Source organism: Pyrus communis, chromosome 7, assembly GCF_041283825.1.
Source record: "Pyrus communis isolate YQ-2024b chromosome 7, ASM4128382v1, whole genome shotgun sequence".
Taxonomy (NCBI): domain Eukaryota; kingdom Viridiplantae; phylum Streptophyta; class Magnoliopsida; order Rosales; family Rosaceae; genus Pyrus; species Pyrus communis.
The window spans coordinates 3,815,657-3,828,169 of record NC_142571.1 but is presented as its reverse complement, the minus strand read 5'-3'; the positions used below and the strand labels follow the sequence as shown (position 1 = coordinate 3,828,169).

The window sequence follows — 12,513 nt, the reverse complement described above, 5'->3', positions numbered from 1 at the left end:
TTACTTTTCCCAATCTCTTAATTTTTAGCGATTATATCAAACAATTGAAAGAATCAAAGTTTAAAAATTAATAAGATATGTGAAAAGTAAAAGTTAAGTGTGAGAATTATTTCTTCTAAAATCAATGGTTTGAACCTTCAATTTGAGTTATAACATGTAATTTTGAGGGAATATTTTTCTCACTATTTTTAAGTAATGTTCACAATTTTATTTACTATTATTTTTAACATTTTAAAAAATTATTTATTATATTAAATAAGTTTAAATTTTAAAAAATAGATACAAATTTTAATACACTATAAACAGAACCCGGGTACATCAAATATCGTGATAAAAATTGTTGAATTTTTTTTTTAAATTCAACAACTTGTATTATAATAGTTGATTTTAAAGATTGTGTTGCGGCACATTGAAAAATATAGTAAATTTTTTACCAAAAAAAAAAAATAGTAAAAATGATGGGGGAGCCGGCCACCACCAACATCATGGCTGTTGATAATTTAATTTACAGTTATGCCTTTTCCGTTGAATTGAATTAGAATTTAGGGATTTTGCAGTCGCACTGATACCAATCCAATGGCGCTGTCGCGATTTTGTCATCCCTGTTGTTCTACTCTTCCCTCCCCACCACCACCGCCATCCCCGCCGCAATCTTCGTCTGCTCCTTGTCTCGGTAGCATCTATTCACCCTCCAAGTCCCCAGTATTTACAGGTTCTGCCCTCCTCCGCCCTCTCCGTTGGCAATCAAGCCACCGGCACCTGCGGTCTCTGACGGCGGTGAAGGTGAGGGGCAGCCTCTCTTCCGCCGCGGAAACTTCAATTTCTGGCAGAAAAGGAGAGAAGGAGCTGCTACTCGAAGTGAAGGATCTAACGGCCGTGATTGCCGAATCCAAACAGCAGATTCTCAAGGGCGTCAACCTTTCTGTCTACCAAGGGGAGGTTCATGCAATTATGGGAAAGAACGGTTCCGGGAAAAGCACTCTTGCCAAGGTCCGTATTATTAAGGGCTCCTTTGGAAGTGTGAAAGTGTTTATTATTGAAGTGTTTTTTTAGAATTCACTTATATTTTTAATGTTTCAATACTGTTTCCAAAACACTTCGTTAAAAGCGTTTTCAATCATTTTGAAAAGCACTCCCGAACACACTTACTTTGTCTTTCTGTCTCGAATTATCAGAAATTTGAAACAATTGGTAAATTAATTCGTTCATTCGTATCGTTCATTGGTTCAGGTTCTCGCCGGGCATCCGGATTACCAAGTTACAGGAGGTAGTGTTGTGTTTAAAGGTGACAACTTGCTCGAAATGGCAGCAGAAGACCGGTCACTTGCCGGGCTTTTTATGAGTTTCCAGTCCCCAGTTGAGATCCCCGGTGTCACCAACATTGATTTTCTCAACATGGCTTACAATGCTCGCAGAAAAAAACTAGGACTGCCGGAGCTTGGACCAATTGAGGCAAGCTAGCTACGCCCACTCGTTCTTGTTCGAAGCTGCTGTTTGAGATGTCTCTGTTGTTTTACTGATTCATTCTTGTATCTTTATTTATGTCCTTGCAGTTCTATGCTTATATATTTCCCAAACTTGATCTTGTCAACATGAAGACCGACTTCCTTAATCGAAATGTTAATGAAGGCTTTAGTGGAGGTGAAAAGAAGCGCAATGAGATTTTGCAACTGGCGGTATGGTTATCATTCTTAGTTAATCTTCCTGTTTCTTTTGTAATTTTGGTCAAAACTTCATTTGTAAGAAAATGCTTGGTGTGTGTGTGTTGAATTGAACATATAGTGTAATTACAATATTTGTAGAATTATGTAAACCTGTGGGAAGTGGGTTTCTTCCCCAGAGATATAGTCTTGTAATTTCGGTAAGTTGTCGTTCCTACACATTCATGTAAGCTTTACTGGGTACTTGTCTTTGTATTCACATGCTTCTGCTAAATGCAGGTTTTGGGAGCAGAGTTGGCTATATTGGATGAAATTGATTCTGGATTGGATGTCGATGCACTACGAGATGTAGCAAAGGCAGTCAATGGGCTTCTGACTCCGACAAATTCTGTATTGATGATTACTCATTATCTACGACTTCTGGAATTTATAAAGCCAACATGTATCCATATTATCGTAAGTCATTGGAAGATATGAAAACATACATCAACAAGAGAGGTTTTGGGTCTTGGTTCAATATCTGTCTCATGAAATTAGAAAACGAAATGGAAAAGTAATAAGGGATGCTCTATAAATATAAAGTACAACATGGTTCAGAAAAAAGGATGACAAGGTAAATGAGTTTATTAGTTTCATGCGTCCGGTAGTTTATCTCGGACTGCATAAACATACGGTTTGGATTTTTGCTGTTCTATCTTCATGTTATGGCTCCTTATAAGCAAATCTGTTAAAGGTATAGCAGATAATGCATCAGCAAATAGGGCTTGTTTCATGCATTCTTCCCCAGAATTCCTGGCACTTATGTTTTTACTTATGAGAGAACCAAGTGGGCAGGATTTGAGAGTAAAATTTTAGAAGCTCTGGATACTTGTAGAATTAATACAACCAAGATAGCTGCATGTTGCTTAGGAGATACATGAATTGGGCATAACCTTGGAGTACATCAACTCAAGAAGATTTGGAAAAAGAAGAAATATCTCTTTTGTTAATTGAATCTTTTTAGCTTTAAGAAAGCGTATAAAAAAAAAAAAAAGGTTATATAAGTTGGCTGCTTCAACATTATACAGGATAATCAATAAATTATCATTGCGAGGAATACAGTAAGCTTTTTAAAACTGTCCCTAGATTATCTTTCAGTATTGATCTAAGTATTTAATTAAATGATTTTATAGGAGGATGGGAAAATTATAAAGACAGGTGACATCTCCTTAGCAGAAGTGCTAGAGAAGGAAGGGTACAAAGCAATTTCTTGAGCATAACTTTATGAAAGGTATTGCTCTTCCTTTCTCACTCTCTTAAACCTCAAAACATCTTTTACTGCCTGGATACTAATATTGTAGGCGTGGACCATTAATTTAATTTATCTTCTCAAATAAAAGTAAATAAATAAAAGTAGTGTCTTGAGTAATGCGTTTTATTATCTACAAGACTTAATTGGTCCTTCAATCACATTTATTTGCCTTTTTGCATATAATTGCTTTGGTTCATGTGGTCAATGGTATGTAAACAGAAGGGCAATTATATATGGCTTGTTATTGTTTTAAGAAGGCCCTTCCCAACAGCAGAACTTCAGGTTTCTAAGTGAACTTCAGCATCCTATTTAGAATAGGAGACGACTTTCCGTCTTGGTAAAAACTTGCTCCCTATGAGTTTAATAATTCATAGCAGTGTTTCAAATAGTGTTTTCCTGGCGGGCTATATCGCCCGTTTTGTGGCAACGCGTTCAGTAACTTCTACAAGGTGTAGTCATTTCGCGGGGGATCCAAATAGCATACACTGTTTTATTAAAAGCGTATGCAATTGTAGTTATAGGTGAGGTATATTTTTGGAAAAGGCAATGTAATGATAGGTGCACTATATTTGATTAAAAGCGCACGCAATTGTAATGATAGATCTCTTATCCTTTCTTTTTTGTGTGGCTGAAAAGCTCATGCCTCGGGTTTGCTTTCCAAAATCAGAATGTCATGCAAGATAACACTGGACACAAGCTCAGATGTAGTATTGCTGAAACTGCTTCAGGGTATGCTTTCCCAGAAATGTTTATATTGATCATTAATGTTCATCCAATTTTTCTTGGGTTTAGTCAAGTTGTTAGGCCTGTGGTTTGCTGTCACATGGAGTTTGTTCCCTCAAGGTGCCTATCTAGCTATTTGATAGAATTTCCTGCCTCCCAAAGATTTTAGAATTTTTCGGAGGGCCCAGTTTCATATTTGAGTTGGCAAAGCGGGTTCGGGGATCTCTGGGTAAAAAGATAGTGTTTACTGATGAAGTCAAGTGATAGGAAAATCAGTTCTGCCTGCCCTATTAGGAAATTTCGCATGCAATGGGGAAGGAAATTCCTCTAGATTCAGAATGCAAATGGTCTAATGCTGAAACACATTGATTCCTTTGAATGACTGTCAGTTAGAAATCCCACTTCTGATGACAATTGCGAAGCTTCCTGGCCATAGTTTGTTGATTCTGAGCCAATGATATATGATAAGGGTCCAAAATATACCAATAATGTTCGAGGAACGTGGGATAGTCATAGTTTGTTGATTCTGAGCCAATGATATATGATAAGGGTCCAAAATATACCAATAATGTTCGAGGAACGTGGGATAGTAGTGATCACCGATTCACTTGAACTGCTTGCATTGTCTTGTAATTCTCACTAGGAATATAAACAAATTATATGGTTTTTTTTTTATTGCTGCGGCATCTGTTGTATATCTCAGTTCGAAACTAATGTTGTTTTGACCCTTTCTCATTCTTGCAGATTTGATTCGGGGAAAAGCGGGTGCAGGAGTAATGATCTCTCCCCGAAAAACCATAAAACATAATCTGCGTTCACTGCTTGGTAATTTGAGTTTTACATTTGTCTAATTTGTTAGGACATATTATGGGCATCATGTTGTGGAAAGTATGATGTGGTTTTTGCTATTTTCACACAGCCCTGATACCTAAGTAATCTCATATAAAAGTGAAATAACTTGAAAGTTTTGCTATCTGGTATGGTCCATGCTTCTGACTCAACCACAAACGTAACCTTTTGATGGCGATATTTTAAACTACTCTGTTCTACGATGATGAGGGGAATTCAAAATTGAGTGCAGGGGTTCGGGCACGTTGTCTTAGTTAACTGGAATAAGTAGAAATTGGAAATTGATCCCCCAGAAAATTGAATTTGATTGGTTGCACTAATGGCCGGATAATACGGGATTTGATTAATTCAGCTTAATAGTTTTTGGATTTTTATAAATCTTTTTTAGCTTGGCGCATACATTTTTTTTATATATTTCTTGTCATCGGATTCAATAAATTAAATGAAAACTTATATGATTACATATTGGTGTGGAGGAGAAATAATGTGCATGTTTATCTACTTAAATTTGCGGAGTCATGAATGATGTCATGAATGAGAAAAGGAAAGAAGAGTGAAAAATGAGATCAAGTAGGGCTAGTTAAAGGTGGAATCTACTCTTTTTTTCACCTTTTATATTATTTTCATATGTACTAGTGCGTTACAAGGGAAGTTAGGAATTAGATTCTGTGTTTTCAAGGAAGCCAAATATCATTAGTACCATGTGGCGATGACAAATTGTTAGCATTTTCATAAGATCCAACCTACTTTTTCTAAAGCTGTTTTGTCGATTTATTCTCATAAAGTAGAGCAATAGTTTCTGATCTAATTGGTGCTTTGTTTCTGAACCAATCGGTGCTTTTGGTCTTTGAACTAAAAATTCGTGCATATTGGTTCTGAATTTGTTATAATGTAAAGCAATGATTCTTTTGACTAACTCCATTAGAACTTTCATATTAAATAAAGGGTTTAAAGGGACCAAAAATGGAGGGGAGTTCTAAGCAAAGTTAGCCAAAAAGATCATTGCTCCACATTGTAACAAGTTAAGGGACCATTGCTCCGTATTATAACAAGTGCAATGACCAATGCTCACGGATTTTTTGTTCAGGGATCAAAGCTCCAATTGAGCTAAAGTTCAGGACCATTGCTCCAATTACTTAATTTAGTCTCGTCTTTTTCTTCTTTACTTTATAACGCACATATGTCAACAATTAACAGATGACTTGAGGCAGTGAATAATAGAGGTATAAAAGTGATGGAAAAATCTGTGTTTGAGTACAAAAGTACGACAGACAACTAAAAGTTGAAAATTAGAAAAAACTTTTGGGTAGTTAAATGTTAAATGTTCGAAGGGAGAGTGGAGATGAAAGAAGGAATACCAAGAGAGGAAGAACGGCCATTGGAAAATTCACTTAAAAACTGAGGAGGTTGAGCTTGTATCTTACAATCATTGTATTAAATTCAATAAGTGGAAAGTTATAGATCTTCTTACAAATTAAGATAACGTTTATGCATAATCACACACATTAAGTCATTCAAGAAATATTGACGTTTCCTGACTTAACAGTAGCATCAGAAAACATGGCTGTCGCCGGTCTCTTTGTAGCCTGGTGGCTTCGCATGAGGTTCACCGGGTCAACAATTCCACTGGCACCATAAGAAGAAACCATGGCTATCTATTACTTTGGTTTGTCAATTCTCCTTAGCAGGAGATAACCGATGTTTTGACCACTCTTCCAGAGCCCTGCGGTGTAGAGCATTCATCCTAATGTAAGGACGTTTCTCTCGAATTAGTTTCTCAGCATTTTTCCAGTCCTCTTCAACCCCAAGAGCAACTAGTAGTGCACACATGACAGCTACACTTCTCCCATGACCTATAAAAGAAAATTATGAAACAATTTCTCGTCACAACTCAATACCTACACCCATCCAAATAGTTCAGCAATCAAATATCATTACTATGAAAAAAAACAGAGTGGAAATTGTTACGAAAAATATTTAGGAACGAGCCCCTTATCACCCGAAACCTCCTATCGCAGGAAATTTAATGCAGAAAACTTTATTCATCAATCCAACTAGACATAGGAAAATTGGAGTCAATCCTAATAATATAGAAAACCAAGTTAAATCCTATCTAAAACAGGGAAACTAAAAACCTCAGGAAACAAACAAACAACACAGGAAGGTAATCCAACCACAAAGATATGTTAATGAGATCATCTTTTCTTCCATCTCTTTACTTGGTAAACAGTAAATGGTTTTTCAGCAATGTCCTCATCAAATTCTCCCAAAGAAAAGCTATAAATCTAAAGGCTAAAAGTCTCAATAATTCCGCACATAACATCAGGGTTTATCCAGGATCATGTCCAGAATTACACGCGTAAATGCAAACTTAAATTTTGTTACTGTGTGTGACTTGTATTTCTGAACACCAACAGCGATGACAGCATTGTTCCTCCATAAGAAATGACTGGACAAGATCATATCTAGCTTAAAAATGAGACAGTACAAAAAGTTTCGAACCTAAACAATAAACGAGTTAATATAATCGTTAAGTTTCTTTTTTTCATTTTTCTTTTTGTAGGACATTAATTATGCAGAGTATGGAGCATTTCAAAGATGTTTTGAAGAGGCCAAAGCTAATCGAATCATGTCACCCTCTTGATGCGCTGCGCTTATAACTCATCTACGCTTTTTTAATTATTTTCGTTCTCTTTTGTGTGAACCTTTAAATGTATTTAAAAAAGCGTAGATGAGTTATAAGTGAGAAAGTGCCGAGTGGTAATTGGTATCGAAAGCACTGTGAAGCGCTACCCCGTTTCTTATCATCCATTGTTTACCAATTACCATTCTGCAGGAACAATACCCCGTTTCTTATCAAACCCGAGGATGCACCTGAGCAGAGTAGTAGTGGTTGATCAAGAAGTACGTCCTCCATAGGGCTTAACCTTAAGGCAATCTTATCTGCATTGCACCACAACTACCCCTCACTTTACTTACCTATATAGATATCTAGGAGCTAATACCACCAGACATGTTGCATTGCAGAACAATTCACAAATATATACACACATTATACGCATCGCAAAACAAGTGAATCTATCTCACTACCAACATGAAAAATTACTCAAAATTTGAGCAGCATACCGTAGGCGCAGTGGACGAAAACAGGCTTATTCTGAGCCCTTTTTTGGCAAGCCCACTTGACAGCAGATTCAATGGCAGGCGGCTGAGGAGCCCTCGTGTCCCATGTTGGCACACACAAATAAGAATGCCCTGTAACCTCACACTTCCTTGGCAATTCACAAGTGCAATCAACAATGGCAGGGTCACCTGGTGGCAGTTTATCAAGCGAAGAAGGCCACCCGCCAACGAACAAACCCTCGGAGATTTCAGTGTAAGGAGCCTCCCTACTCTGCATCCTCCGCAATGCCGAGAAGAAGCGGACGAAATACAAATAGGGGCTGAACATTATAATCGACCAAGTGGGGAAACTCCCATCTGGGTTCTTCCCCAACAGCATGGGAAGGTCTATCAATGGATGAGCAGCAAGTGAAACCAAAGCAAAAACCAAAGAGGCATACAAAAATGGTATGGAAAGCACTGTGAAACCAGAGCTTTTGAGGCATGCAAACAACGCGAACAATACTGCTGCCTGCCACCCTGTCCGAACCCATAGACTAACACCCATCTTTGCTCCACTACGGAGTACCCCAAATGTGCCTGCCAGGTACTTGATGGAAGTCCTCAGAGAGGCCAAGGGCAGCTCTTGTTTTGCAGATCATATCTCGACTGGAGAAATATAGTTTAAATAAGGGTGGGATTGGATGCTGGAGGGTATCCTCGTGTTTCTTGTAAAAGCAATTTCAAAGTGAATTTAAGACTCCTCCTTCCATACTCAAAGAACAGAACCAGAGGAATTGATGGTTTCACGGAAGACTTTTTGTTGCGGAATTGTTATTGCCACTTTAAAATTCTCATTTTATATTTTAAAATTTTTACATTTAAAAAGAAAAATACACTTATAAAAAATATAAAATGAGATTTTTAGAATGTTAGTAACAATTTCCATAATAATAATAATAATAATAACGGTTAGATTGATGCTAAAGAGATTATTTATTTGACCCGTATTTTATAAATCACATGATATAACGATTAAAATGTAGCTTAATAGTTATTTTAAGGGAGGGATTGAATGCTGGAGGGTATCCTCGTGTTACTCGTAAAGCAATTTCAAGGGAATTTAAGATATCTCCTTCCATACTCATGGAATAGAACTAGAGGAATTGGTGGCTTCACGGGTAGACTTTCCACCACAATCCAAAGACAAAATGAAAATTTTGAACTACCAAGTTTCTATAATAATAATAATAATAATAATAATAATAATAATAATAACAACAACAACAACGGTTAGTGTGATGCTAGAGAGATAATCCATTTGAACCGTATTTTCTAAATCACATAATGTATCATCGATAACTATTTTTCTTTTTTAAATCATTAAAAAAAGAATTCAACCATCAATTGTCACATCATTTATCTACAAACTATGATTTAAAAAATATGTCTCTCTAACATTTTCCCAAAGGTTAAGTAGAAATAAACTAACAATGTGCTGGAAAGTCATCAAACGCTTATCATTACAATATTTTCCTTTAGTGTGTAGGATTTAGGTCATCAAACACTGGTCCTAACGAATGTCAAATTTTAAAATATTACGTAATTATTTGAAATAAAATTGGAATAAGAACTAAAAATTTGTATGGCGCCCATATAAAAAAGGGAGGATAGTGTTATTAACATACTTATTTTTACTTCCTACACACTTTTATTAATTTTTTTTTTATCATTGATCTTCAATTCATTCGATCTGACGACCAATTAATAAAAGTAGTGTGTGAGAAGTGAAAATTGGCGTGTGAATGACACTTCCAAAAAAAGGAATCCCATTCCAAAATTTTGGAGGAATGACATTTCTTGACGGGGTGGGATTGAAGGAGAATGGGAATTAACTTTATATATCAAAATTTCTTTCACATTTTTTATTGATGAAAAGTGAACTAGTTTTTATTAGGCGTGCAACTTAGGTTGGGCCAACCCGAACCCGTCCATATTCAACTTGACTTTAAATCCGAATTCATTGATTGGGTTGGGTTGATCATTTGTCCAACCTAACCCAACCCAACCTGATTGGGTTGAGTTGTGCAACATGCTTCTCAATGACCTTTGCACCTTCGTGGAGGATTCACTAGTGACTTTTGATAGATTATGATAGAAAAGTGCATGGAGTTGCAAAAAGCAATTGTTGTTCTAGCAGTCACACTTTGTTTTTTCTGCAAGAGCTTCGAAGGACAAGACTTGAGTTGTGAAATCTCATTTCCGGATTTCACTGTTATAATCTACGCATTGTTATTATTGAAATTTTATGTTATTTTGGGAAATTTATATTAATTTATTTGAATTTAGATTTTAATTAAACTAGTTACGAAGTTTGAAGTTTGGAAATTAATTATTTAAAATCCATAGATCTTTCGAGGTCACAATTTATATTTCTGAATAGAGCTTGATCCCACGAACGCATACGCGAAATCCGTTTGTGAGTCCGGATTATAACGGTATAATTATGGACGTTTGAAGTTGGTTATTTAAATGTAGTTAAATTATTTGAACTCCCACCTTGTGGGAAGACTAACTAATCAGCCTTAAGTAAAGAGAGAAGGGGACCAATCAAATAAAAAGGGGATGGAGGACCAATGAGAAATAAGAAAAGAAGGAAAAAAAAAAAAGAAAAAAAAAAGAAGGTGGAGTAGCCTTCCTGTCGACCCACACCCGTCGCGAGCTCCCATTTTCCAAGGTTGATTCCGGCCAACTCCGGTGGATATTTTCGACGCCATCACCACCATCTTGAAGCTCTCATTCCCCTCTAAAAACCCACCCATGAACCACCTTGATTAATCACGGTATGTGGCGGTTTGAGGGCACAAAAGTCGACGAAAATCAATAGTACTCTGACCACCTTTTTCGCCAAATCAGCAAAGCAATGGCCGATGTCACCACTTGGGCTTTGTAGCCCATCATCACAGGAGAAAATCTCAACCAACCTTGACCCCATTGGACCACTGTAGACGACGAATCGACGTCGGGAAGTTTTAGGCACCCGTTGGCTTTGTGGGCAAAATTGACCCCCTTCCGTCCACTTTTGGACTTTGTGGCAGGTATGAAAGTTGTTCCTCTCTTTGAGATCTTCATTTTTGTAAATTTTGGTAATTTTTTGTAATAGTTGGATTTTTCCGGCGAGTCGGGGCGGCTGGCTGCCATCCACGGCGGCGTGTGGCCAGGGGGTTGTTGATGTCATTCTTAGGCTAAATTAGATGCCTTAAGCTCAGTTTTGATAATTGTATGACATAAGTTGATGGTTGGAACCTAAATTCTCTACGATACGTTAATTGGTAAAAGTATGAATCGATGATCCGACTGTTGGATCATCACCAAACTTTAACTTATATGATATGATTATTACCTTGATTTCTTATATTAGTATCACCTGTGAATATAACTTGGTTTTATAATGTGACGTCTATTGAAATGTAATTATATATATATATATATATATATATATATATATATATATATTTAGCCATAGACCTGCCGGGTGCTTGATGGAAGTCCTCAGAGAGGCCAAGGGCAGATCTTGTTTTGCAGATCAAATCTCCACTGGAGAAATATAGTTTAAAGAAGGGTGGGATTGGATGCTGGAGGGTATCCTCGTGTTTCTCGTAAAAGCAATTTCAAAGTGAATTTAATACTCCTCCTTCCATACTCAAAGAACAGAACCAGAGGAATTGATGGTTTCACGGAAGACTTTTTGTTGCAGAGGTATTGTCATTTTAAAATTTTTATTTTGTATTTTAAACTTTTTATATTTAGAAAGAAAAATACACTTGTGAAAAGTATAAAATGAGATTTTTAGAATGTTAGTAACAGTTTCCATAATAATAATAATAATAACGGTTAGAGTGATGCTAAAAAGATTATTTATTTGATCCGTATTTTATAAATCACATGATATATCAGTTAAAATGTAGCTTAATAGTTATTTAAAGGGTGGGATTGAATGCTGGAGAGTATCCTCGTGTTACTCGTAAAGCAATTTCAAGGGAATTTAAGATATCTCCTTCCATACTCATAGAATAGAACTAGAGGAATTGGCGGCTTCACGGGTAGACTTTCCACCACAATCCAAAGACAAAATGAAAATTTTGACTACCAAGTTTCTATAATAATAATAATAATAATAACAACAACAACGGTTAGTGTGATGCTAGAGAGATAATCAATTTGAACCGTATTTTCTAAATCACATAATGTATCATCGATAATTATATATTTTTTTTAAATTATTAAAGAAAGAATTCAACCATTAATTGTCACATCATATATTTACAAACTATGATTTAAAAAATATGTCTCTTTAGCATTTTCCCAAAGGTTAAGTAGAAATAAACTAACAATGTGCTGGAAAGTCATCAAACGCTTATCATTACAATATTTTCCTTTAGTGTGTAGGATTTAGATCATCAAACACTGGTCCTAACGAACGTTAAATTTTATAATATTACGTAGTTATTTGAAATAAAATTGGATTAAGAACTAAAAATTTGTATGGCGCCCATATAAAAAAGGGAGGATAGTGTTATAACATACTTATTTTTACTTCCTACACACTCTTATTAATTTTTATTTTTTTATTTTTATCATTGATCTTCAATTCATTCGATCTGAGAACCAATTAATGAGAGTAGTGTGCGAGAAGTGAAAATTGGTGTGTGAATGACACTACCAAAAATAGGAATGCCACAATTTTGGAGGAATGACATTTCATGACGAGGTGGGATTGGAGAAGCAGAATGGGAATTAACTTTATATATCAAAATTTCATTCACATTTTTTATTGATGAAAAGTGAACTAGTTTTTATTAGGAGTGCAACTTAGGTTGGCCCAAC

At 36.0% G+C, this 12,513-nt stretch overlaps 2 protein-coding genes across 4 annotated transcripts; one reads left to right on the top strand and one right to left on the bottom strand.

The window, feature by feature from the left end:
- Window positions 1-398: 398 nt before the first annotated feature.
- Window positions 399-4,648, top strand: LOC137734656 (ABC transporter I family member 6, chloroplastic). Of its 3 annotated transcripts, none has more exons than XR_011068569.2 (7): window positions 399-990; window positions 1,231-1,452; window positions 1,554-1,676; window positions 1,941-2,117; window positions 2,834-2,931; window positions 3,589-3,681; window positions 4,420-4,648. XR_011068569.2 is itself a non-coding variant. In XM_068473913.2 (6 exons), exons 1-5 carry the CDS (start codon window positions 577-579, stop codon window positions 2,912-2,914), a joined length of 1,017 nt encoding a protein of 338 aa, XP_068330014.1. In that variant the 5' UTR covers window positions 500-576; the 3' UTR covers window positions 2,915-2,931; window positions 4,420-4,648. The 3 variants fall into 3 exon arrangements, 1 of the variants encoding a protein (XP_068330014.1); XR_011068570.2 differs by having other exon boundaries at window positions 500-990; window positions 3,620-3,681; XM_068473913.2 differs by lacking the exon at window positions 3,589-3,681 and having other exon boundaries at window positions 500-990.
- A 1,241-nt stretch (window positions 4,649-5,889) lies between these two features.
- On the bottom strand, window positions 5,890-8,376 carry LOC137734877 (uncharacterized). The gene is made up of 2 exons (XM_068474188.2): window positions 7,651-8,376; window positions 5,890-6,377 (listed from the first exon to the last, which is right to left on the bottom strand). Exons 1-2 carry the CDS (start codon window positions 8,192-8,194, stop codon window positions 6,196-6,198), a joined length of 726 nt encoding a protein of 241 aa, XP_068330289.2. The 5' UTR covers window positions 8,195-8,376; the 3' UTR covers window positions 5,890-6,195.
- Window positions 8,377-12,513: the final 4,137 nt, after the last annotated feature.